Below are 26,420 nucleotides of genomic sequence, written 5' to 3'. Positions count from 1 at the left end.
GTGCTGGGAAAGTGGACAGCTACATGTAAAAGAATGAAATTAGAACATTTCTTAACACCATACACAAAAATAAACTCAAAATGCATTAAAGACCTAAATGTAAGGCCAGACACTATAAAACTCTTAGAGGAAAACATAGGCAGAACACTCTATGACATAAATCACAGCAAGATCCTTTTTGACCCACCTCCCAGAGGAATGGGAAAAAAACCAAAAATGAACAAATGGGACCTAGTGAAATTTAAAAGCTTTTGCACAGCAAAGGAAACCATAAACAAGATGAAAAGACAGCCCTCAGAATGGGAGAAAATATTTGCAAATGAAGAAACTGACAAAGCATTAATCTCCAAAACATACAAACAGTTCATGCAGCTCAGTATCAAAAAACAAACAACCCAATCCAAAAATGGGCAGAATACCTAAACAGACATTTCTCCAAAGAAGACTTACAGATGGCCAAGAGGTACATGAAAACTTGCTCAACATCACCAATTGTTAGAGAAATGCAAATCAAAACTACAGTGAGGAATCACCTCACACCAGTTAGAATGGGCATCATCAGAAAATCTACAAACAACAAATCCTGGAGAGGGTGTGGAGAAAAGGGAACCCTCTTGCACAGTTGGTGGGAATGTAAATTGATACAGCCACTATGGAGAACAGTATGGAGGTTCCTTAAAAAACTAAAACTAGAGCTACCACATGACCCAGCAATCCCACTACCGGGTATATACTGTGAGAAAACCATAATTCAAAAAGAGTCATGTACCACAATGTTCATTGCAGCACTATTTACAATAGCCAGGACATGGAAGCAACCTAAGTGTCCGTCAACAGTTGAATGGATAAAGAAGACACGGCACATATATATAATGGAATATTATTCAGCCATAAAAAGAAACAAAATTGAGTCATTTGTGGTGAGGTGGATGGACCTAGAGTCTGTCATACAGAGTGAAGTAAGTCAGAAAGAGTTAAACAAATATTGTTTATTAACGCATATATGTGGAATCTAAAAATAAATAAATAAATGGCTCTGGAGAACCTAGGCGCAGGACAGGAATAAAGACGAAGACGTAGAAAATGGACTTGATGACACAGGGAGGGAGAAGGGTAAGCTGGGACGAAGTGAGAGAGCGGCATGGATATATATATATATACACTACCAAATGTAAAACAGATAGCTAGTGGGAAGCAATCACATAGCACAGGGAGATCAGCTCCGTGCTTTGTGACCACCTCGAGGGGTGGGATAGGGAGGGTGGGAGGGAGACGTAAGAGGGAGGGGATATGGGGACATATGTATATGTATAGCTGATTCACTTTGTTTTACAGCAGAAACTAACACAACATGGTAAAGCAATTATACTCCAATAAAGACGTTATAAATAAATAAATATAGGCAATTCACAGTGAAAATATGCTTGTAGATAAAAAAAATTGAAAAAGCATTTATTGGTCTATTAGTAAAAAATAATATTCAGCTTACTACTAGTATCATATATATTTGGATGATACAAATGAAAAAACCAACAAAAGATTTTACACTAAAAAAATTAGTTACAGCAGTCAGTGGAAATTTTAGTATGTTGGTTTATAGGCAACACAATTAAATTCCCTTCATTAACTCCTTTCCAGGAAGAGATGGAAATGCTTGCCTCTCTGCTCTGAAATTCAATATAAATAATTAAAAGAAAATTTTAAAAGGCCATAATTCAAGGATGCTATCAGGACCAAGTGGGATATTAATCCAAGATAGAGGAATTCTAAAGTGTTCGTGCAACAATATACAGACACAGTAAGAAAAAAAAAGTCATGTTTTAAGTAGGCAATTCATGCAATTAGGATTTAAGAATACAATTTCATTTTAATTCCTAGACTTCCAGGAATGGAAATTCACTTGTGACCATGCTAATTTTTAATTCACAAAGGAGCAAAAGTCAACGTTAACATGCAGATCTCAATTCATTGTATGCTGGTGACAAGCAATTTTAAAGTTCTTGTTAGTTACAGGGGCTCAAGGGATTGGTTTGCCATTCGGAGGATGCCAATGTGATTTGCTTTCAAAAAATCCTCCAAAGGTGGTCAGTAAGTTTTGGGAATGCGAAGGCTTATTAAAATATTTGATAGCTTGAGCAACTTAAAAGGGGCAACAAAGCTAAGGAATCCTACAGAATCTTCTAAGTACTATCTGGACGAAACTTCAACAACTAATCCTTCCTTCCCAGTGGGAATATGTAATCATTCATTCACTCATTCATTTCAGAAATGTATTGAGCACCAAATCTATGGCAGGTGCTTATTTCTATTCTGCATCCATTTTCTTAAAGAGTTTAATAACTTTAGGCAGAACTTTAAAAATATATATCAATTTTACAAATAAATCAGTTACACCTTTATTTTTCTGGAAAGCTGTCCCTATCTTGGAGATTTTTATATTATCAAAGCAAAGTATGATATATAAATACCAAGAAGAGCAATCTAAACCCAAATTAATAGCAGAACCTCGGAAACAAAAAATAATAAGATCTAAATTTAAAAGGATTTCTAAAATAATACTATCGTCATTTCCTATATGGGATGTACTTGAGCTCTTCAAAATAACATATGGGGCTTCCCTGGTGCGCAGTGGTTGAGAGTCCGCCTGCCGATGCAGGGGACACGGCTTCGTGCCCCGGTCCAGGAATATCCTACATGCCGCGGAGCGGCTGGGCCCGTGAGCCATGGCCGCTGAGCCTGCGCGTCCGGAGCCTGTGCTCCGCAACGGGAGAGGCCACAACAGTGAGAGGCCCGGGTACCGCAAAAAAACCACAAAAAAGCAAAAAAACCCACATATGATTAGTAATACTCATCCACAGAAAACTATAAATATTACAAATATTCGTGAATGTGCAAACTTTGACTGTGAGAACACAGGGCCACATCCTGTTAAGGAATCTTGGGTTTCTGCAACTCACCCTCACAATAGAGAATTGCACAGGTGAGAAGGCACCAATGCAAAGTGGGAGTTTAACCTGTCATGTGGATCCCAGGAACCAATAATAGGATTCTCAGGAACCAATAATAGCTATTAATGGCTAATAAGATACCAACCAATGGGAATTTTACACTTGCCTTTAAGGGAAGCCAAAAAATGAAATGAATGCACCCCTCTCTTAAGATTTATTTTTGCCCTATAGTTATGTTATTATTTATTTTAAATTATATTCTTGTAAAATATGACATAGATCAGCCTTATACAATATCTCCATATAAGAATATACTGTGAAAATATTTAAGAGTAACCGCTTTAAAAAATTAAACTTTTAAAACATATCATGAATTCTTGTATAAAAATTTTAATATGGAAATCATACATTTTATATCCACTAGAAAGCATATATTTAAACATATTTCCCATCCTAGCTCTCACTGCCAATTGACTTTTAACTTGAAAATATCCATTATGATAGTTGAATGAAAACTTCTAAACAGGTTTGACTTACAGAATTTGTTCTTAACTAATTATTAATGTATTTGGATTTAAGCTGAACTAAAAAGTAATTTAATTTTGAAACTCTGGCTTATAAAGACTATGATGAGGTTTCATGTAGCCATTAAGTAAAATATAATGTGGAACCAAAATCTCTATTAAATTTAACCTTGAATTATAATTAATACAAATATTTAATCTGTTCATCTATTATGGCTGTCATAGAGCCTAGTAAATAAGTAACAATCTGATAGCATATGGGCTTCACCTGACCCTCTGAAGCGTCTGTGATACTCTACAGGGCCAAAAACCTCTGTGTGTGTGTGTGTGTGTGTGTGTGTGTGTGTGTGTGTGTGTATGTGTGTGTGTGTGTGTGTATGTGTATGCACATGCTTTTTTGGGGGGTGAGCACAGAGATTGATATATGGTACATAGGATTCTGCAAACTTTGAGAAATGAAATTACAAATAATAACCTGGGAAAGTATATGCTCGCAAATATAAATATATTTATGGACCTGTGGAAACTGCCATATGTCCTTTAGGCAATTACTTCTGAAAATTCAGAGAAGATTATATTTCAAATAGCTGTTTCCACTCCCCACTAAGGTTGGCATTTTGTAAACTGCAGAGTGGTATAAATTGAAGCATACTTTTTAAACGAAGTCAATATATCATGTTTACCTACACTCCTGAAAATGTCTTTTCCCTCATTTAAAATGATCTTTTCCGAGGAGAGGATGGAAAAGGGTGTGATGAGAAGTTGTTTTTTATATATATATATATATATATATATATATATATATATATATATATACACTACATATACAGGATATATAACAGTATATGTATATACTAAAATCTTAGTCTAATAGCTGACTAGATTTAATCACCCTGAAAAGTATAAATGTATTTATAAATAATCATATTTATTTAAAAGATTATTTAAAATATAATTGTAGCACTATATACTATGTATATACAGTAAACTGTTCGAAACAGCAGAAATGTTTTCTGTGAGAGCTCAGCAGAAACTGCAAGGCGGCAAGGTACTCAAAACAAAATGTTTGGGAAAAAAATCAATAAATAGCAATCATTATATAATTTCCTCTGGGATTTGAACTGTTTTTATTTGGTTATTTTCTGGCTCTTAGTTTTCATATGAAAAATTCAAAGGGTCATAATCTGTGATGCCTTAAATAGTTTGGCTTTTATACAGTGACTATTTTATTCCATGAGAAAAAAACCAAAAAAACCCCAAACCAAAACAAAAAAAGAGGGAAAAAAACGGAAAATTTGAAAATAATCCCTTTCTACACTTGAATTTGATGACATCAGAAGACAAGGTCTGAAGAGAAGAGAGGGAATTACATTGGAAAAAGCCATTTTCAGACCTTGTTTGGTATGTCACTAAAAGCTCTCTTTTACAGTAATACATGTTTCTTACTATAGCCTGCATTGAAGAGGATAATTTCTCCTTAAAGACAGGCTTGTTTTATTTGCCTCATGTAATCACTCAGAAGGCAGACCAAAGAATCCCAAAGAGCAGGTTCTCACTGGCCCCGCACTCAGTGATGTGATGGTATCTAGGCTGGGCTTCATTTGCTTTGCCGACATACGGAATGTTTGATTTATCTTCAAATAATTTACAGTCTTGCTTCTAATATTGGTTTTTGTTATCTTACCAAAGAAGACAAAGGGCCCCACTCAGGAAAAAAGAAATGGAAGGAAAAAGCGTAGCAGTCACATTATGATCTTTCATACTCACGGCAGCAAGATGGAAATGTACTGTTGATCTGCTCCATAACCTCTGTGAGGTCTGTGCTGGTGTCATGAGGGGGGGCCAGTAGGTCCTCTGCCGCTGTGACAGCAGATAGAAAGAACAAGAGACGCTCTGAAATTAATGTCTGGTCTTCCACCAAAATGCAACTTCAGGGAGAAAATACTAGTACTGGCGTCTAAATATCAAGGAGAAAATAGTTCTCCTTATAAAGGATAATTTTAGGGGAAAATTCCAAAACCATTTTTGTATTGTTTTGTGGTAACAGAATTTTACATAATTAAAATTTATTAGGTGTTTCTAAAGGAAGAATCCACACGTCAGGGGAAAATTCACGAGTGACAAATAATAGTCATATTATTGCAATTTATTAGAATTCTACTATTGTGCATTACAAGTACTTTTTCATATGAGAAAGATATTCCATTAATTTCTTTTTCTTTCCTTCTTTTTGGAGATGTCAGCATAGGCTAGCTTATACTGCTAGCTTCTACAAAACTAGAGGTAGTTTTTTTTTTTTTTTTTTTTGGCCATGCTGCGGGGCATGTGGGATCTTAGTTCCCCGACCAGGGATCGAACCCATGCCCTCTACAGTGAAAGCGCAGAGTCCTAACCACTGGACCGCCAGGGAATTCCCACTAGAGGTATTTTATAAGATACTTTTTACTTTGATGTTTTTTAGTCTATAATTGAGAGCAAAATAGTCCTCTTATTTAAAACTTAAAATAATATTAATATTTTAGGTTTTCTTCAGATTAATGCAGCAAAAGATAAACAAATTAATTTGCTTAAAGTATGTGGTCCTCAGTAGAATTTTAGAACTTAATTTCATCAATCACAAAATGTCATTCCAGAATGCCTGGTTGACATTCCTAGCAGCAGTGACAGGTTCCCATTGTGAACAATGACAGGCTGGGTGGGACTTCAGCCTCAGATGGGGGTGGGAGGGGGGGAAATGTCTGTAGGAGCTAGGATGGAGAAAGCAGAACACTGAGTCTCCAGCCCTGGGCAAAGAAAACTCTGCTTGATGTAATATTCTTTAGTATTTTATTCTGAATGTGTACAAGTATGAAATTTTAGAGACAGGAAACTTACTAAAAAAAAAGAATTGTTCCTAAGGCAAAGAAAAAAATAAATTGTGCTCATCTCAAAAGGAAAGAGCTCTTTTTCATCTTCCATCCAAATTCAGTCCACTACTACACCTTATATAAACAAGCGCATTATAGTTTATTATTCTAAAACGTTTGCTTTTTTGGTATAGTTAAAATGGCTTTGTACTCAGCTGAGACCACAGAGAATACAAATTCCTTTATGCCCTAAGCCACCCACGTGTAAGAATGTTATCTAAAATGAAAAGCAAACAAATGGCAAAGCCCAGAGTAGACCAGGGGAGGGAGTAGCCAAGTCTCGGGGACACGGACCTGCTTGATGGAACTGTGGGCCGGGGTCCGGATCCAGCGAGTAGTTCAGTGCGGATTGCTGAGGTGAAGCCCAGGGGGAGACGCCATTGATTTGGGAATCAGATTCAGGCTGGAATCACATTCAGAGGTTAGAAGAGAGGAAAGATTCAAATAACGATTAAAGAAAACATTTCCGTTTCTAACTTCCCCTCCCCAACTACAGATAATCAAATCACATAACATTCTTCACCCTCAGTCATTTTCAAATACATGTTAGCATCAGTCGGTGTGCTCACCAGTATTCACCTGAGGACCAAGTGGTCCTTCCCTTTTGATTCGGGCACCTTGAAGAACTCACTTGGTTGCATGGCAAGATTTACCTATCAATGTCAGTGTCATTCCTCAATTGTTCCATTATTTTTATGTCAACCAAGTGAATTTGGAAACACGTTTCATTCGTCTTTAAAAAAATTAACACTGTTTCTCATACAGTAAATTTATCTAATTTCAAAATTAGCTCATTTTTTATTCTAATCAATATTTAACAGCAATAATGGAGAGTGGTGAAGAGCATGATTTTGGATTTAGCTGCTTGGATACAAACTCAGTCACTCAGAGCTGAGGAATTCTGAGGAAATTTTTTTTTTCTTTTTTTTTTTTGTGGCTGCACTGCACTGTGGCATGTGGGATCGTTGTTTCCCAACTAGGGACAGAACCCACACCCCAAGCAGTGGAAGCATGGAGTCTTAACCACTGGACCAACAGGGAAGTCCCTCTGAGGAAATTTTATAATCGTCTGCTTTTTATTTATAAAAACTGGATTTGGGGGCTTCCCTGGTGGCACAGTGGTTGAGAGTCCACCTGCTGATGCAGGGGACACGGGTTCGTGCCCCGGTCCGGGAAGATCCCACATGCTGCGGAGTGGCTGGGCCCGTGAGCCATGGATGCTGAGCCTGCGCGTCCGGATCCTGTGCTCCGCAACGGGAGAGGCCACAACAGGGAGAGGCCCGCGTCCCACAAAAAAAAAAAAAAATCTGGATTTTTAAATTTATAAACTAGTGGTAAGAGTGCCTGTGTCAGAGGGTTTTGTGAAGGAGGTGATCAATTAGTATTTCTAAAGCGATTAGAACAGAATCTGACACCTAATAAATACTTCACAAAGGTAGAAAGATTGAAATTGACAAGTACATGGTCAAATTAGAAAAGTGTGATCCACTGTAAAGGGAATGCAGAAGTTACAATGGTTTTTTTTGTTTGTTTTTTTAAAATATATTTTTAATAAATTTATTTATTTATTTATGGCTGCATCGGGTCTTCATTGTTGGGTCTTAATTGCTGTGTGTGGGCTCTCTCTAGTTGTGGTGAGCGGGGGCTACTCTTTGTTGCGGTGCGTGGGCTTCTCATTGCAGTGGCTTCTCTTGTTTCAGAGCTCGGGCTCTAGGCATGTGGGCTTCAGTACTTGTGGCACACGGGCTCAGTAGTTGTGGCTTGCAGGCTTTAGAGCACAGACTCAGTAGTTGTGGCACACAGGCTTAGTTGCTCCGTGGCATGTGGGATCTTCCCGGACCAGGGCTCGAACCCATGTCCCCTGCATTGTCAGGCAGATTCTCAACCACTGAGCCACCAGGGAAGTCCCAGTTACAAGGTTTTTGATGCTGATTTTCCCATTACATCTATATTAGCTGAAGTCTGGTCGTTTTGCTAGTTTTTACTATCAGAGTTGAATTTTCCATCAACTTCTGGCGTTCATGCTAAGTCATTAAGAAGGGATAAGAGCTCCACAGTCTGGGATACACAGAGCCATTTAGATATCTCGAAAAGCATTACCGTGCAATTCTGAAGGCTCATGAGCCATTAGGCAGCTCTGTCTAACAGGAGGAAGCGAGTAGGGGGAGATGAGGGTGAGCCCAAGAGCCTTCGGCTCTCTTAAGAGCATCAACAGACTACAGCAAACAAAGCTTTCAAGCACAGCTTCCTTCTACAACAATTCTACCTATGCAGTAAGTCCTTAATACTCACACTTCATATTCTAAATAAGAGAGTTCCAGAGAAAAGTCATCCCTTACCCAGGCACCATTCAGAAACATCAAATTCACATTACTAACAATTACTAACAATGTAGCTTTCCCAATGTACAGGAGTGACACCAAGATGAGCTTCAAACATTCCAAGTACTTAGTGAAAACCAGCCAGGCCTTGGGGAAGGTCTAATGATGTACAACTCCAAAGTAAACCTTCCCGCAAGCAGTCTCACAAGAAGTCTGAAACAGTGGCAGACATTCAGAAAGTATAAGGGGTGTTCTGTGGCCCACGGTGCAGGTAACGCAAAAATTACACTGTTTTGAATGATTCTGACATGTTGAAAGATACCGATGGCAACTGTGAAAAGATGGTTTTCTAAAATTTCAGAAAATCACTGTTGAGAGAGTTGTTTCTGCCTTTGACTCAATAAATCATTCCTGGAGAAAGTCATTCCTATCCACTGTGTAGGGGCCCCATATTGCATAGGCCAGAAACAAAGGCAAAAGATGACATGAATTCTCATGTCAGGGATTCTTCAAGAGAGAGAAGGTCCAGGTCCATTTGCTGGGATTGTATACGATAGACACCTGCTGCAAAGGCGTCTTCACTACCAGTTCTGTGACATGACGCCTATTCTTTAACTGCTAGATGTAATCAGGTACTTAATTCTCTATAGTGTGTTGTGTCTTTATAGATGATACTACCTTATATATCATACTATTTTGTTATGGTCTCTAACAAGATTGAAGGTAAAAAGGCAGAAGCTGTATCTGATGCTTCTTTTATATCCCAAAGAACAGTGTTTTTCAAATTGCAGGCTATTACTTGTTGATAAGTTATAAAACCAGCACTAAGAAAGAAAGACAGAAGAAAAATGAGAGGGAGGGAGGGAGGAAGGAAGGAAGGAAGGAAAAAAATAGAAAGTAAGGGACAGCATTTTTTAATAACAGCAATTAGCATTTTGTATTCATCATACATGTATGCATTCATCATAATGCAAATTGTATTTTTTATTGTCAAGAAAGTCTGCAAGCAACTGCCATAAAATATGTTATGGCAGGAAATAATAGCTATGTTAGGAAATAATAACTGCAAATTAATAAACATCTGTTACTTAATTTCTTGAAAATAGCTCATTGGAAGGAGGTTTTACCATGAAGAGTTCAGGTCATTTCCTTTCCCTTCATGCCCACAGATGTTTCCCAAATGTAATTTATGCAGATATATGTTATAGGATCTTTTGCCGTAAACTATTCAGAGCTGAGATAGATTTCAGGGTTAAAGAAGAACGGGCAACTCCATCTTAAGCTGGGAAAAAGCATTTTTTTGGCGCCAGTGAGCATTAAATTTTTTTTTTTTTAATTTCTTGGCTGCATCGGGTCTTAGTTGCGCCACACAGGCTCTTCATTGTGGCGCACGGGCTCAGCAGCTGCGGCACAAGGGGTTAGTTGCCCTGCGGCACGCGGGATCTTAGCTCCCTGACCAGGGATCGAACCCATGTCCCCTGCATTGGAAGGTGGACTCCCAACCACCGGACCACCAGGGAAGTCCCGCCAGTGAGCATTTAATGCTTATGGTTGAAGAGGGATTTCTAAGCCAGTCTAAAGGCACTATGGAGAGGAGAAACCGGAAGTGAACCTCTCTACCAACTCTGGGACTGAGGCAGATGGTGCGGGGACAGGTGACATCCAGCTCTGCACACTCTACCTGCTCCAGCAGCTGCCGAAGTCGGTGGAGCTGAGACTCCAGCTGCTTGTTGTGATCTTCCAGAATCTGCATCCTAGCCTCCAGTCGCCCTTTATGCTGCCGGAGGAGTTTTGCTTCTGCTATAAGTTCTGAATCCTCCGACGTGTGATGAGGAGACACAACAGAGTCTGGAGGGGAGCCAACGGGGAGGCCCCTTCTCAAGTGCTGCTCTTTCAGTTGCTTGTATTCCACTTGCAGATTTCTAGTGTAGAGAAGGGAAAACTGGAATTAGTATTGTATACCTCACCTTCTCACCAAAATTGTCCACGAGCTCCAAATGTAGCCCATGCTACTTACTTCCTCATAGGCAAAAACACGTACAACAATGATATAAGCAAGCATGAATAAAACCGTGCTTTTAAATCAACAAGTGCTCTAACAGACACCATCCCTGAACCCTGAAATGCAGCTGTCATCTGCAGCCAGCTGCCCAGTGTGCTAATGTCCTCTTAAAACTGTGCCTCCACTGTACTTCCCGGACAATAGTCCTGAAAAAAGAATGGGTAAGGGTCATGTTGAAGTGAATATGAAAGAATTCCCCATCAGAAGTTTTCCCAGGGTGACACATCTTCTCCTCCCAGGTCTGGCACACCTTTGTTCTTCCTCGAGGTCAGCAATGATCCGCTCCAGCTCTCCACGTTCTTCTCTCTCTACCGACTTCAGGATCTGAGCGGGACTCTGGGGCTGGCTCACAGGGGACTCCCCTCCGAGCGTCTGGCAGTACTGCTGGATGAGGGCGTGCTCGTCCTCCCTATGGAGACAAAGAAGACACACAAAAAGGCTCACATCTGGACACGGATGTCTCTGGAGGTAAAGGGAGTAGAAACAATGATGGTCAGGATGGCTACTGAGCCATGACTGCCTTAAAGCTCAATGACCCAATGACCTCACTTTAAAACTCTGGGAAGATATTTTACCTAATAGTGTATGTATACTATACACACATACCAACATTTCATGCTTTGCCTTGGTCTAACATGTGTATCTCACAAACCTTAGAAGAGATATTTTACTCAGCAGAGGATATAAAATAAAGTACAACGCTTAAATAGTTAATATAAAAGACTTTACAGGGAAAATCAATAACCGAATGCCAAAAGAGTAGGTTAAAAGACTGCTAATTAAAAATAAACTGCTATGGACTGTTTCCCCTCCCTGAAATTATGTTGAAACCTAATCCCCAGGGTAAAGGTGTGTGGAGGTAGGGTTTTTGGGAGGTGATTAGGTCATGAGGGTGGAGCCTCCAAGATTAGGATTAGCATCCTTATGAAAGAGACCCCAGAGAGCTCCCTGCTTCTGCCATGTGAGGGAACTGCAAAATGACAGCTATGAACCAGGAAGGGGGTCCTCATCAGGTACTAAATCCACTGGCTCCTTGATCTTGGACTTCCCTGTCTCCTATGAGAAACTATGAGAAAAAAATGTTAGTCATTTATAAGCCGCCCAGTTTGTAGTCTTTTGCTACAGCAGTCCCAATCAACTAGTTGATTTCACGGTCTTTAGCGTGTGGTTAAAAGCAATTTTATAATGCTTTGTAACCCAAAGCGTGGGAGAAGCAAATCCTTATATTCTTTCATTTAAATAACTTAGCATAAATTATAATTGTAGATATTTATAAAATAGCTACAGATATCTTACTTGATATTATCAGCATGTCACTTCTAGGATCAATCATTCTGCATTAAACAAAGAACTCCATTTAATTGACTTGGGTTCTCCCACTTTTCTAACCACTTGTCTAATGAACTAGACATATTAATAATGTGGTCAAATCTAATGATTGACAGAAACAGAAGTATAACAAAGTAGACAAAGTTGATATGTTTATGTGAAGGAAATGCTTATCAGCAAGACTGGAATCCCTTCCCCTTCATTTACCAGAGATCCAGTCAGATCTCCTTGTAAATGTGCAAATGACAGACTTCCTGGCTAATACTAGCAGGGGAGTCCTGCTATGGAATACCTTCGACACGTCGTCCCTCATCTGTTTTGATGGCTTTTGGTAAACAAATCCTGGAATCTATGGATTTATAGGATAGGGCTTCAGAAAAACATCTTGTAAGTTACGTAGCTGTCAGAGTATAAAATGGAGCTATTCCATGACTGAACCAGCTCCCTGCTGTGTAAGTGACGTGACTGCAAATACCCCTTAAAGACCTCATCTGTTACCCTGCGGTCAGAGCACATCCTAACGCAGCCAGAAGTAACCTGGTGAGTGGCACGGATAGTCCTGGACCTTTTGCTTATGACTAATGCTTAACACTAGGTGAGATCCTTGATTCTGTGAGTCAAATTTGAAAATCCAACCCTGTGTTATCACACTTTACTCTGATAAAGAGGCGACATGAAATTGCATCTGAGAGGTAGTGAGTTCTTAGAAAAGGTGTCTCCTGAGCACTGAGATCAGAGCAATATAAAGAAGGAACTGAAAATAATGACTGTTCGGCCTGCAAAACAGCCAAAGCACAGGTTCAAATGAGCCACTTGTTGATTTACTTTGCTTCCTTTTTCAGTAAACCTCCCTAATCTCACCACCTTTCCACTATCAAATGAATAAAAAAGGAGTGGGACTCTTTCAACACAGTTAGAAACTGGAAATAAGAAACATAGATGGGAAGGACTGAAATAAGCTATGGCATCATCCTTTGATTACCTGTCCTGCGAAAACACCGTATCGCTGTGAAATAAATAAGGGAGCCTCTCAGAAGAATCTCATGCTTGCTTCTAAATTTAGAAGGGTGAGGATAAGAGGAGAGAATGTGTCCTTCACCAATGCGGAGCAGCAGTGTTTGAAAGCAGAATCCAGGGACTTCCCTGGCGGTACAGTGGTCAAGACTCTGCACTTGCACTGCAGGGGGCATGGGTTTGATCCCTGGTCGGGGAACTACGATCCCACAAGCTATGCAGTGTGGTCAAAAAAATAAATTAAAAAAGAAAGAAAGCAAGCAGAACCCAAAGCTCCTAGAATGCCCATGTAGCAAAATCAAACAGAAACCTGGCAAGGAGGTATGTGCGTGTGTGTTTGGAGGTGGGGGAGGGTATTTTCCTGAGAGGGAGTAAATGGGTAATTTATTATTATACCCTAAATATAACTGTATTATGAAGGAGCAGAGAAGGCTGTGAGGCTAAAGTATCAACACCACAGGGATACCAATTAGCTGCTAAGGATGACAAGACTCTAAGTCAGTGATGCTTGGAGGCACTTCACTCAATTTAAGTGAAGAGAGAGGCCATAATAATAGAGGATTAAAAAAAGTACAGATCTAATAAATGGACAGGACAAATGGACAAAGCATAAAAATACAGCGCATAGGGCTTCCCTGGTGGCTCAGTGGTTGAGAATCCGCCTGCCGATGCAGGGGACACGGGTTCGTGCCCCGGTCCGGGAAGATCCCACATGCCGTGGAGCGGCTGGGCCCGTGAGCCATGGCCGCTGAGCCTGCGTGTCCAGAGCCTGTGCTCCGCAACGGGAGAGGCCACAACAGCGAGAGGACCGCGTACCACAAAAAAACAACAACAACAACAACAAAAAATACAGTACATATAAACTAAATAATAAAGTAATAAAAAAGTAAGAGTAGAGGAGAACATTTGTAAATATTTCTCAGGCGAAAAAGAGGAGTATAGAAACTAAAAAGACTGAGTATGCAAAAAAGAACTAATAACAAAAGAAAAATGTTCATATATATCTCAGTGAAAATGTTATCTATTCAGGATAAAGCATCTCAAGAAGTCAGCCAGAAATCAAAACAAAAAAGGAAATCATTTGTAAAGAAAGAAAAATGTTTAGCCTCCAACCCTCCATAATATTCAATGTCCAAAGTCAATGGACAAGGTCTAGAGTCCTAACCTAGCCATTCATATGACCAACCAGGTCAAGTAAGTGTACAGCAAAGCGCTTTGTCCGCCATTTCCTTCCTTTAAAGGTTTTTTTCTGTTCCAGGCTTCAGAGTTGCAAACAGCAATGCCAGTGCCAATCAGGCCAGCCGCCCAATTTGATCCTTCCGCATACAACAGTGTCGCTCAAGGGCAGATGGCAGATGGAGTCATCCTGATGGAAATGGCCTAAGGAGACGTCCTTGAGTTCCAGCTACTCAGATTCCCCAGAACTATCCTGAGTCCTGTCTCTTTCTGAGACTTGCTGGCTCAATTCCTCCTTGAAAGAAAATTAGTATCCTTAAAATTAATGCCTTTAAATTGTCCACAGTCGGACTTTCAGGAGAAAAGGGAATATTGGGAATTGGGTTTATGTGGGAGTAAAAAGCCACGAGATCGATTCAGGTCTAGGCTGGGGAGGTAGCAGCCCACGATGCATGGAGGTACAACGACTGATTAACCAGCTTCACAGAAGATGAACATTGTTTGGAGCCAGGGAGCTGGTTTCATAGACCAGTCTGAAGGACAGAGAAAGGCTCAAACTGCGGATACAAATGACTAAAGGGCCTTGGGCAACTTAGAGAGAATTACAAGTTCAAGTCTCAAAATTCATATCTCAAGGCATAGGGCTTTCTTTTATTGCCTATGGCTGAGATCACCCAAAACCAAATTTGGGAGATTGGGCCCAGCAGATATTGAATTACAAATTTATTATTGTAATACTTATTCATCTTGTCAAGTCAATAGTACTGATTAAAATGAAAATATTTTAAAGGTAAATATTATGCATTTAAGGGAGAAAAAAATGACCATTCTATGTCAAACCACTGGATTTTAGGTCCAGGGTAGGGGTCTTGAGGGTTGAGCCCTTGTGAGTGTTCCCACTTGATGGAACCCCTGCATGTTCCCAGGAAAAGAACCCCAGAATACTCAGTAGTTCAAACTGTGAAAGAGCAAAGAAATTCCAGATTGGCTTTATCAAAGTGATATTAATTAACATATTCATTAAGAAAATGTTAATGTATCAGTAACTGGAAAACAACTTCTCTTTAGTGATTTATACATTCTTACACTATTAATTTAATCCCCCATAGAAGGGAGAATTTGGTTCCTTGACTTTTCCGGCACCTCGAGGCCACCACATTCCTCCATTTTAAAAGCCAGCAGCATAGCACCTGTAAAATCTCTGTATCTCACCTCTGCTTCTACGGTTACCTCCCCTTCCCTAACTGACTTTCCTCCCTCTTTCAAAGACCCTTGCAACTACACTGGACTCACCTAGATAATCCAGGATAATCTTCCCATCTCAAGATCCTTAAATTAATCACTTGTGCAAGTCCCTTTTGCCATGTAAAGTGACACATTCATAGGTTTCAGGGATTAGGATGTTGACTTCTTTGGGGGCCCATTATTTTGTCTACTTCAAATGCCCTCACCATGTTCCTCCCCTGTGGGAACACTTATCCATCTCCCCTCTAGCCTGTAAGATTCCCGAAGACAGATCGACCTTATCTATACAGTATTGGGCGCATGGCAGTGGCATGCTGCTAAGTGTTTACCAGCAGGTTCTCTACAAGATAAGTATATAAAAAGGCCCTGATTTGTAGCATTTTTAATTCTATGGTTTAAATACCTTCCTCACGGCCAATTTAAGCTAATGACTTCACAGAATGTAGAGCTGCAAAAAGATACACAGTTGCACACCTTCTGACACCCCAAGAGCATAGATAATAGTAAAGTGAAGTAAAATAATTAGGATGATATGAGTTTTGAGTATTACTTTTGTTTTTATTTTAACCTAATCTATTGACCTGCAAGTGTATACAAATGAACTTGAATAACGGCTCTGTTTAACAAGAAGCTTAAAAACTTCTTGAAAAATTAACAACCACCTCTCACAATTGCCTCCAGCAGCTACTGCAAGGTAGGGTTACAGTAAATATTTGCTGGATGGAAGAGTGAGTTAAGATATCTCCTGATAGTATATTAAAATGTATTCAGCTGTTAGTCATCTGATTATTGTCTTTTCTCCGGTACTGGTGCTAAATTTAAAAATAAATAGTGCTTATTCTAATCTGAAAACAGGAGAAACTAAATTTGAGCATTGCCTTTACTCTGTTCACAAGATGCAAAAAACACATTTTAAAGAATTTAAGTTTGGTTTTAATGATTATTTTTAAATTTTGTTTAATTCTTTAGCTATTTGTCAAACACGGTGGAAGTCGTGGATTTAGGATATTCAAGATACTTAACTACTTTATAAGAAATACATACTAGGAGGCTAAATATGAAACAAGCATTATGAATATGCTATTATCTTGCTTTGGGACTTGTTCCAAAGTCACGGTACATTAATAATAAGGTAAATCACTACTGTATTATATAGTATTAACTTGCTAATCCTTGAAATTTAAAATTGAACAATCTCCTGAGAGCTTTTATTTACAAGCTTAATGATAGTATAACAATTTTTTTAAAATATTGACCAGAAGACATTCCATGTTAGAGTGCCCTAAGGTATTTCAACTTGGCTCTCTCCATGATCTTTCTTAGTATAAAACACCTAAGAACCATGTTCTACACCTTTCCTGGCTACCTTACAGCTTCCCACCAGATCCAGACCACAATGAGTCTGTGTGAGTCAAGTAAACTTGACACTACTGAAATCTTTTAGACATCATTCAGAATTTAAAATGTTAATTCCAAGGTGGTGGAGGGTGGGAAAAGTTCTAAAAGCAAGATGGCACACAACAGTGGGATAATCAGAGAGAAAACGTCTGTCTAGAAAGGTTTTTTAAAAGTATTCTTAAGTTAAGGAGGCTTTTCCTAGTTGCTAATAAAATCAGATATTGGCAGAGGAGTTAACACTTTTCAATGAAGGGTGGGGAAGAGATGTCGAAGCCTGTGTGGGTTATAATTATTAAATGGCAGAGATTGGGGAGAAAATGTGAGCACACAGAAGGAAGAGAATTTTACAGAATAGCACATATTCTGTAGAATTACATTTGTTAAATTAACAAGAAATATCAGACAAATGGAATGAATATCTATATCTGTATTTATAAATAAAACAATCTGATTTTCCTGAGGCAGATGAGTGGCCAATTGTAGGATTTTTTTCAGTAACTTATATGAAACTAAATAAATAAACATATCCAATTTATACTATCATGGCTTGAAAGCATAAAATCTATGTACACATTTTTATAACCACACTTATCAATTTTGATTGGGACCAAAATTCAGGGCCACAAACAATGAAGATTACATCCGACAGCCATAATACAAGAACTAGCTTTCCCAGGCAGCGCTAATTTCATGATTTACTTACACACTTCCTGTGGTAGAGCTGCTGTCAGTGAGGAAAGACCCATTAGTCCTTTCCATCTGGGCCAGTCTGAAAAACAAAAATAAGGAGGTTAGAGGGTGTGGCCATATAGGGCATAGTTGACTGGTACCTACTCAGTGTTCCTTAAACTGTCCTAATTCTCACAAAATATAGAACGGCCCAAATCCCCTAGCAAGACTTTGAAATTAAAACAACATCTAATGTTGAGTTATATTTCTATCACCACTGCCTTAAGGTCTGGAGGCCTTTATTTTATATCATGTTACTTAGTCTGCTAATAGACCTAGTCTTGGAATTGACCTCCCAGACCCTTAAGTCAGTCTTCATTCTCACACAAATCTGATTATGTTTCTGTCGTGTTTAAAGACTCTCCATGACTCCCCTTTAACCAAAGGACAGAATCCTACTCCTTAGCAAGTGGGCCTCCCATTATTGGACTTCAGCTTCTGTCCCTTCATTCCTTCTCATCCTTTCCCCTTTCTCTACCTGCAATCCTTTAAATAAACCATGTTCTTTCCTAGCTCAATGCTTTTGAGTATGTTTTTCCAATGGTCCAAGCCTGACTTTCTCCCAAAATTTCTACTTGGCCTAGACTCAGTTCCAATGTTACTATTTTATGGCACTTGAACTAACCTTTTAAGGCATAGGTAGTAACTAGCACTGCCAATGTTTAGTGTATATTTTTTTTCCTGAAAGTTTACATATCATCAAGACCAGCCTATACTCTATATCGTTTGGGGACTCTAAAATAAACCCCTATAATAAAGCTTTAGCATACATTTAATTACATTTTAATTCATATGTGCACCCTCTCCTGAAAACACTTTTTTTTTTTTTTTTTTTTTTTTTTTGCGATACACGGGCCTCTCACTGCTGCGGCCTCTCCCGCCGCGGAGCACAGGTTCCAGACGCACAGGCTCAGCGGCCATGGCTCACGGGCCCAGCAGCTCCGTGGCACGTGGGATCCTCCCGGACCGGGGCACGAACCTGCACCCCCTGCACTGGCAGGTGGACTCCCAACCACAGCGCCACCAGGGAAGCCCCGAGAACACTTTCAATCCCTACTTTCATTCACTGAAACCGGGTTACATTATCTAAACCCTGCTTGTACAGTGTTTGGATTCTCATGAGCTCAGTAATCACCTCCCTTGGAGATTTAGTCCATAGAATGTATAGCAGGTGTTTGGTAAAGTGCAAATTACAACACGGAGAGATGAAAGCCCAGATTTCAAATATAATGGAATCACGACTTCTGCAAAACTACCTCCCTTAAATCAAGGCATGTTAATGATATAAGATTAATACAGAAACAGAGATATTCTGGGTGGCAGTGCAGTGGACGGCTCCTATCAAGGTGTCTTACCGTGTAGCATACTGTTCTATTCTTGAATGGGTATCATCATGAAACAGCTGAGGAGACTGTGAAGGGCTGTAAGAGAGAAAGCAAAGAAACAGTTTTACACACAAATGTTGATACATGTCACTTTAGGAATGTTAGCTTGGTTAAATAATGAATTTGACATGCAGACAAACCACTAGGATTGTTACCCAGGAGGCAGAACTATTATTTTAGAACAAGAGTTTAGTAATCACCCCATGCTAATAAAGCTGATCAGAGCATCAGTCTTGTGCATATGGAGCTGTGAATACTCACTCATAGTGCTCTGGCCACATACTGATGAGTGTGATAGGACTGCAAAGAGGGCAGAGAGAGACAAAGGTCATAGAACAAACACTTTAGAGCAATTTAAGACAAAAGCAGTGGGGCGGAGGTGGGGGACATTCTCGGCTGTCTTCCACTCCCATGTTTGGTTGCCCTGAGGTCCACCGCGACAAAATCAAAACTAACAGAAATGACTGTTTATTCTAGAAAAGATACTGTGTATTCAAGTGCCTGCAGGGGCCTTCTCACAGATATTACAGGATATTTGTTATAGATAGCAAACACATCTTTAAATAATCGGATTGAAAAAAGAAACAGAACGCTCTAAAATACCTCAAAATTATGGAATAATTTAAACAATAATGTTCCATAACATACTGAAGGGAGATGCAATCATATTTTTGTTTCTCCTGGAGAAGAAACTTGATCAGAATGGTAAAGTTTAATACCAAAGAACATACAATATACAGTGTATATTGTAAAGTTAAATACCAAAGAATATACAATATACACTGTATATTGTAAAGTTAAATACCAAAGAATATACAATATACACTGTATATTGACAGCAGAGTTGCAATAAGATGAGAATGTTCTGAATTTTTGCTCAATTTTAAACGTAAAAATCCAAATCCAGGCGTACACAAAGTATCTCAACCTCACAGATTCACCGATAAAAGATACAACCTAGATGCAACGCTTTCCTCTACACCCGGCCAAAATTCTCAATTATCCATAAAACTGAAAGCAACTTTTCTAGATCATGATACACTCATTCTCTTCAAACAAAATTTTATCCAGAAGTTCTATCTAAGAAACTGACAAAAGGTACGATCCTTGAATCAGGGCTTGAGATTGGAACTTGATTCTTCAGTATGCCTCCTAGCCCTGGGGGTACACTCCAACCTCCCAGCATTGCCTAGAAATCCCGAAGTCTCCATGTATCGTTTGAAAACAAATGATCCTAATTAAAAGCTAGTTCAGGGCTTCCCTGGTGGCGCAGTGGTTGAGAGTCCACCTGCCGATACAGGGGACATGGGTTCGTGCCCCGGTCCGGGAAGATCCCACATGCCACGGAGCTGCTGGGCCCGTGAGCCATGGCCGCTGAGCCTGTGCTCCGTGGAGAGGCCACAACAGTGAGAGGCCCGTGTAGCGCAAAAAATCTAGTTCAAACCCTAACATTTTTTACTGGAGGTGAAGGAATAGGAGGGAATACCGATGAATGTGGAAATTTAAAATTCTAAAGAAAATTAGTTTTCTAATTAAGTAAAGTCTCTTGCAAAAGGTAATGCTGATTGAAACAAAGAGGAAGGAAAGTTTAAATTATTCTAGATCTACCTGATTCTCCTATTTCTATTACAGATACATACTCAAGAAAAAGTTAATGATCTCATTATCTCCTACTGGGAAGCAAAAGTTGATGTCTGCATAGCAAAGGTTAAAAGAAGATGGAAGGTCATCTTATTGGGATGGAAAACTGAGACCCTTTGGACCTACTTTCAAAAACAGGCATTTATCCAGTCTGTGTTTGTCAGAACATGTAGACTGTAAATAGACTTAATTTCCCATGTATAAAACAGATACAACAATGAAACAAAACAGTATTATTCAATAGTCTTTTTACATCACTTTTCATTAACTCTGAAATATGTATGGTAAGTGTCAGATAAATGATTTGCTATACACTTCCTAAAAAATAGGAACTACTTGAGAGACCATTTCTAAAATTCAAGGGTACCACAACATTCGCTGTGAGCTTTAAATGTAAGAAACATATTGATTTTTCGATCTTAATTGAACTCAGAAAAGCTTTGTGATACTGCTTGACTGGTTCCTGTAAGGTTAATTCAGTTAGCACAATAGTGATTCACTGAACTAAGATAAGAATGGCAGAAACAAAAAGCTGAATTGAAGTTTCTCAAGAGAAAGTTTTTTATATATTATGAAAATTTCTAAGAAAAGAAATAAAGATTTAAAAAACACCCAAAGTTTACGCTTTATTGACTTCAAAGTACCTTGATTTGCAGCAAAAAAATGTGAAGTGATAAGCTTTTTCATTTAATTCTAGAAGAGGAAAACTGGGCAATATTCTCCCTGCATTGTTAGAATCTATGATTAAAGGGGGTTAAAAATAAGACCAATCTATGTGTTAGCCCAGACTTCATAATGCAGCCTATCCCTGCTTTCCAGAGTGGTGTTTGAACAGAGTTTGGTTAATCACACACTAATATGGAAGGAATCTGACTCTACTAAATATACTTAATGTTATATGAACTATAACCCAGACTTTCTCTGAAGAACTTTGTGACTCCTTTGGTGCCTTAAATTCTCAGCAGACTGCTGTCATGCTTCCAATCTTTTTGCCTTCTGAAGTCCATTTCTCCCCAAGCACAGTAAGTGCAGTCCCAGTGGGCTCTAACAGACAAATCTTCAATGGCTCCCCACGGCTCTCAAGTAACCTACAAACACCGTGGCATGGCTTACAAGGTCCTTCATTATCTGGTTCTTGCTTTTCTCTCCATTTCCATTTCTTGTCACGATTTCCAGCTTCCCATCCTAGTTTCTGAAACAATCTTGTCTTCAGGCTTTTGAAAATGTTTGCCTTGGCTTGAAACTCTCCCTCTCCTCCCCAGGCACCAAACACTGAGCGTTTGGTCCTCTTACTCTTTCAGTTCTCCAGGTTAGCTGTCACTTCCTGCCTGTGCAATGCCCCCACAACCATAATTCTACTTACTATGAGTTGGTTCTTGCTACAGTAAGAACTTAAAAAAACATGAAACTCATCTACTCCACCTTAACCAATACCAGGGAGAGGTGTCCATTTTACTCCTTTTAATCTTCAGGGAAACCTTTTTGGCCAGTAAATCTCACTCAATTCTCAAATTACTTTGTCACTCTTTGAGCCTGTTTCTCAGGTTTATTTTCAACGGTAACTCTTTCATCAAGCTCTACTCATTTATTCTGATTTATTTTTTGAAAAAAAAAATCTTGCATAGTTATAAAATTAATTGAATAAGCCTAATCATGGATTTGTTTACCTTCTTTTACTAATAACTAATTTTCCCATAAATCCCCTCCACGCATGCATGTATAATTACTGGATAGGGGATAAGACCTTACATTTTGCAGAGATGAAACAGAAAGAAGCAAAAGAAAATTCTAATCAGCTTCATATATAACTTCGACACATTTACCACTTTGCTGGTTTTTCTCCAATGTTCTCTTCCCGCAAATAGGAGAATAAATGAAGTCAAATTTTTTACTATCCACTCATGTAAATTGTTACACCAGAAGATTAAGTGGCCCTGTACTGGAAAGGCCTCAGTAGAAAAATGAACTATACTGACTCTAAGAACACATCCTAGGAGTGAAAAAAGAAGAAAACCTGCCCAATGTATCCAGTAGCTGATAAATCTTTTTCAAAACGATCTTGTGACATCTGACTTAATCTGACTTAATCTTACTTAATCTTACTCCTTCTTTTCTTTCTCTTGTTTTCCTCCCACCGACAAATGCTGGTAAATTTATGTTAGCTAAAATGAAGCATCTTCAGAGTTACAGGCAAAAATCATAGCACAAAATTACCTGGCACACTTTTCTGTTCTTTTTTACTTTCACTGAGTCACCCAGAATAGAATGATTGATGTCAGTGATTACTTTGACAGTGAAAGGCATATTATCAAAATTGCTTCAAAGGAGTTTAAAAGATCAATCTATCTGTATGACTCATATGAAGCATGCAGATATCTGGGACATAAATGGTCCCAAATGGTTTATCCAAAGAGTGAAAGGCACATCACTATTTCAAACCTATCAAAGTATCCTATAAATAAAAGCACTGTGTGATAATTCTATGCTTCATGCAGTTACTCTAAAGGTTATTTAGATCTGATACCAAGATAAGTAAAATTTTATCTTTATTAGAAGGTGTTCAGCATAGTTAAGCTATATATTGGATACTAAAACAAATAAGAATGTATTATCATACACTTTTGGAAAAAAAGAAAAAAAATCTATCCACAAAACCAAAAATATACCTTTCCTTATGGATTTTAAGTATTTGAGTAGTGTCCTTTAAACTGAAATCGTTTCAATAAAATTTCTTCTAAAATGTACTTTGGGGCTTCCCTGGTAGCGCAGTGGTTGAGAATCTGCCTGCTACTGCAGGGGACACGGGTTTGAGCCCTGGTCTGGGAGGATCCCACATGCCGTGAAGCAACTAGTCCCATGAGCCACAACTACTGAGCCTGTGCGTCTGGAGCCTGTGCTCCGCAACAAGAGAGGCCGTGACAGTGAGAGGCCCGCGCACAGCAATGAAGGGTGGCCCCCGCTCGCCGCAACTAGAGAAAGCCCTCACACAGAGACAAAGACCCAACACAGAAAATAAATACATAAATTAATAAATTAATAAAATGTACTGTGGAAATAATGACTGGGAGGCGTATATCTTAATTGTACAGAATTTGAAATCAAGCAAGGTTATCAAAAAGTTTGACTTTCTTGGTATACTTTAAATGAGTATGTGGTATTTTTATCTACATATACAGCTGCTTTATATTTCTTTCTGCTGCACACCCATAATGTTACCTATAGAGGGATAAAAATACCTACTGTGCTTTGGCTGTGGTCTTCTACTTCTTAGCAGTTCAACAAATTAAAAAAATAAAACAACTGCACATAAATGTAGCAAAGCCCCTGGTCTATAAGGTTTTATATGGAAAAAAAAATTGGACTAAACAGTCTATCCCTCTATTTTGACGTCTTTGAGACAAGGACTGTCATAATACACTGGACGATTACTATCCTCTGATTATCTCTCATATACACAATAAAATGAATTATGAGTTTTGAAGGTTAAATGTCAACACATTTTTATCCTTATTATAATTTTCTCTACTATAAATATAGGAAGCTCCACACTTCACACTTCGGAGCTGCTCTTCTGTAGTTATTTGAGAGGGCATATTTCTGCAACTAGAACTTCACTGTTCTTTACGACTAGGCACACTCTGATGATGATTAGCAATAAAAGTTAATTTCCCCCAAGATTCAAGCATAAGAAAATTGCCTTGGCAGGCATATTTATGCTGATATTTTAAAAAATTAATTCAAAGATTTAAAATCATATTTATTTTGATCTTGATGTATAATTGTTTAGTAATTTAAAATTTGCTCTTGCATTTCTTCTGGCTCACTTTAAAATTTCTTTTTCTTTTCATTTCAGGCTATAAACTGCTATTGTCAGCTTTATAATCCCAAAGTAATTGTGCTACTTGAAGCTTTGTTTCACTTACGTTTGTAAACTCAAATTATATACTTTCAAGAAATTTTGTCTATTTCATGTACTATATAAAGCTGTCTCATTTTGCTGTCTTCATGTTCAAGAAAAAAGAAATTAGAAATGTAATGTGAGATTTTGATGAGATTTAGTATAGGTATATATCTGAAGCAAGAGATTAAGTATTATTAATAAAATTATATTTAAAAATATGTAAAATGAGTTCAAAACATACTACAAGAAATAGTAAAAACATCCCACAAAGAGAGAAAAATGGAAAATAAATAAAATAATGAAAAAGTATATAATACTACAATTGACTTTAAGTATTTTTAAGAATAAAAGAGATGACTAATGCAAAGGCTGACACATTATTACATATTTTAAAAGTTTAGGAACACAGGCAAAATTAAACCTGGAAGTTTTGCTGTGCCGTCAAAAGCAAACAGTCAAAATTCATGTTGTGAATACTGATTCCAAGTTTATTTTACCTCTTTTAAAATGAAACATTTTACCAAAACACAAATTCTCTTTTGGTATCAAATTTCTCTTTTGTCACTAACATAAAAGTAGCAGATATAAGAGCATATACAAATACAAGTTTTAATAGTAAAATTAAACTTACGTCTCTAAGTTGTCACCTTCAAGAACTGTCTGGACAGGCAGGTAGCCAAGCCGAGGATGTTTGGCGAAGTATTTCTTCGATCTGAACTTATTCTTCAGCACCTTTGTGAAGTCCCGTACATCTTCCCCAGATGTTGTCTATGAGGTTGAAAAAATTACACTTTTCTCATTAAAATGGAAGGAGACAACTATCTACAATCAAATTAGAGTAGATGTAAATTGATGCAATTACATGACCACAGTTTCAGTAGCTGTATGTATTTCTGGAATAGCACACAAGGTCATAACACATGGCAATCAGGACTCATCATTAAATATACCCAGCAATTAGTTTACAATTTCAAATTTTCTGTTGCGCATAAACCATAAGTAGATAATTTCCCCAATATGTTAAAAATTGGGCCTAAAAGTAAAATTAGTTTGGCAATGTTATTGGTTGATTCCTTTCACTAAAAAAGCTGCAATATGTTATTAAACATTTGGTGATGACGAAGTATTCTGGATATTATATGGTTTTAACTAAGGTGAATAAATCAGGCTGAGCTATACATACAGCCTGTACAAGTCAACATAAATTGTAATCTGGAAAAAGAGAAATACACAAGAGAGAAAGAGCAGGGCCGCACTGATTCTCTAAATTGCAAGAAATACTGTCAGATTCTTTGTTCTTTTCCAACCATACAAACATATAATTATTCTACACGGACTAAATTACTAATGGTGATATAAAATGTGACTTTTTTAAGAAGCATTTCAAGATGCTTAGTTACTAATCATTTAGGACGAGGTGGGCTGAAATCTACCCCAACTCGCAAGCCCTCATCCACTCAATGAACTGTTCTCTGAGCCCCCGTTTTCTACTCTGTATCATCAATTCTAGTTTTTTTTGGAATATGTTAAACAGACATCAACTTTAGTCCTTCTAAAGTGTATTTAAAATATTGATGTGTGCAGAACTGAACTGAAACCTTGGTCATCTGACTCCTAGCTGGCTATCCCTTCTACAACTAGACAGACCTCACGCCAACCTCTTTACAAAGCGAAACCAGAGGACTTTTCTGTAAAGCAAACTGAGTACTAAATATATTGACTTACCTGCCACCTGCTTCTCTCCAGGCCTTGCACCCTCCCCAGTCTGTCTTTAACCTCATGACAAGCATGCCCAAGACTTATACAAACTTGTTTTGCAAACAGAAGTTTAACAAAATGTA

General features: G+C 38.4%; 1 protein-coding gene across 3 annotated transcripts in view; it reads right to left on the bottom strand.

Annotated features, from left to right (window-relative positions):
* Nucleotides 1-26,420, bottom strand: part of UTRN (utrophin) — a 506,315-nt gene that overhangs the window by 10,393 nt on the left and 469,502 nt on the right. For all 3 annotated transcript variants that reach the window (XM_067010961.1, XM_067010960.1, XM_067010962.1), the window contains 8 exons: nucleotides 25,211-25,347; nucleotides 19,299-19,337; nucleotides 19,008-19,073; nucleotides 17,627-17,692; nucleotides 11,012-11,170; nucleotides 10,381-10,621; nucleotides 6,673-6,781; nucleotides 5,240-5,332 (listed from right to left, as the gene is read on the bottom strand). In XM_067010961.1, the coding sequence (XP_066867062.1) occupies nucleotides 5,240-5,332; nucleotides 6,673-6,781; nucleotides 10,381-10,621; nucleotides 11,012-11,170; nucleotides 17,627-17,692; nucleotides 19,008-19,073; nucleotides 19,299-19,337; nucleotides 25,211-25,347 (910 nt within the window). The remainder of the gene's footprint in view (nucleotides 1-5,239; nucleotides 5,333-6,672; nucleotides 6,782-10,380; nucleotides 10,622-11,011; nucleotides 11,171-17,626; nucleotides 17,693-19,007; nucleotides 19,074-19,298; nucleotides 19,338-25,210; nucleotides 25,348-26,420) is intronic.

The sequence above is a fragment of the Kogia breviceps genome, chromosome 13 (assembly GCF_026419965.1).
Source record: "Kogia breviceps isolate mKogBre1 chromosome 13, mKogBre1 haplotype 1, whole genome shotgun sequence".
Taxonomy (NCBI): Eukaryota; Metazoa; Chordata; class Mammalia; order Artiodactyla; family Physeteridae; genus Kogia; species Kogia breviceps.
Note: the sequence above shows the minus strand (reverse complement) of the source record. Positions and strands in the feature narration are given on the sequence as shown.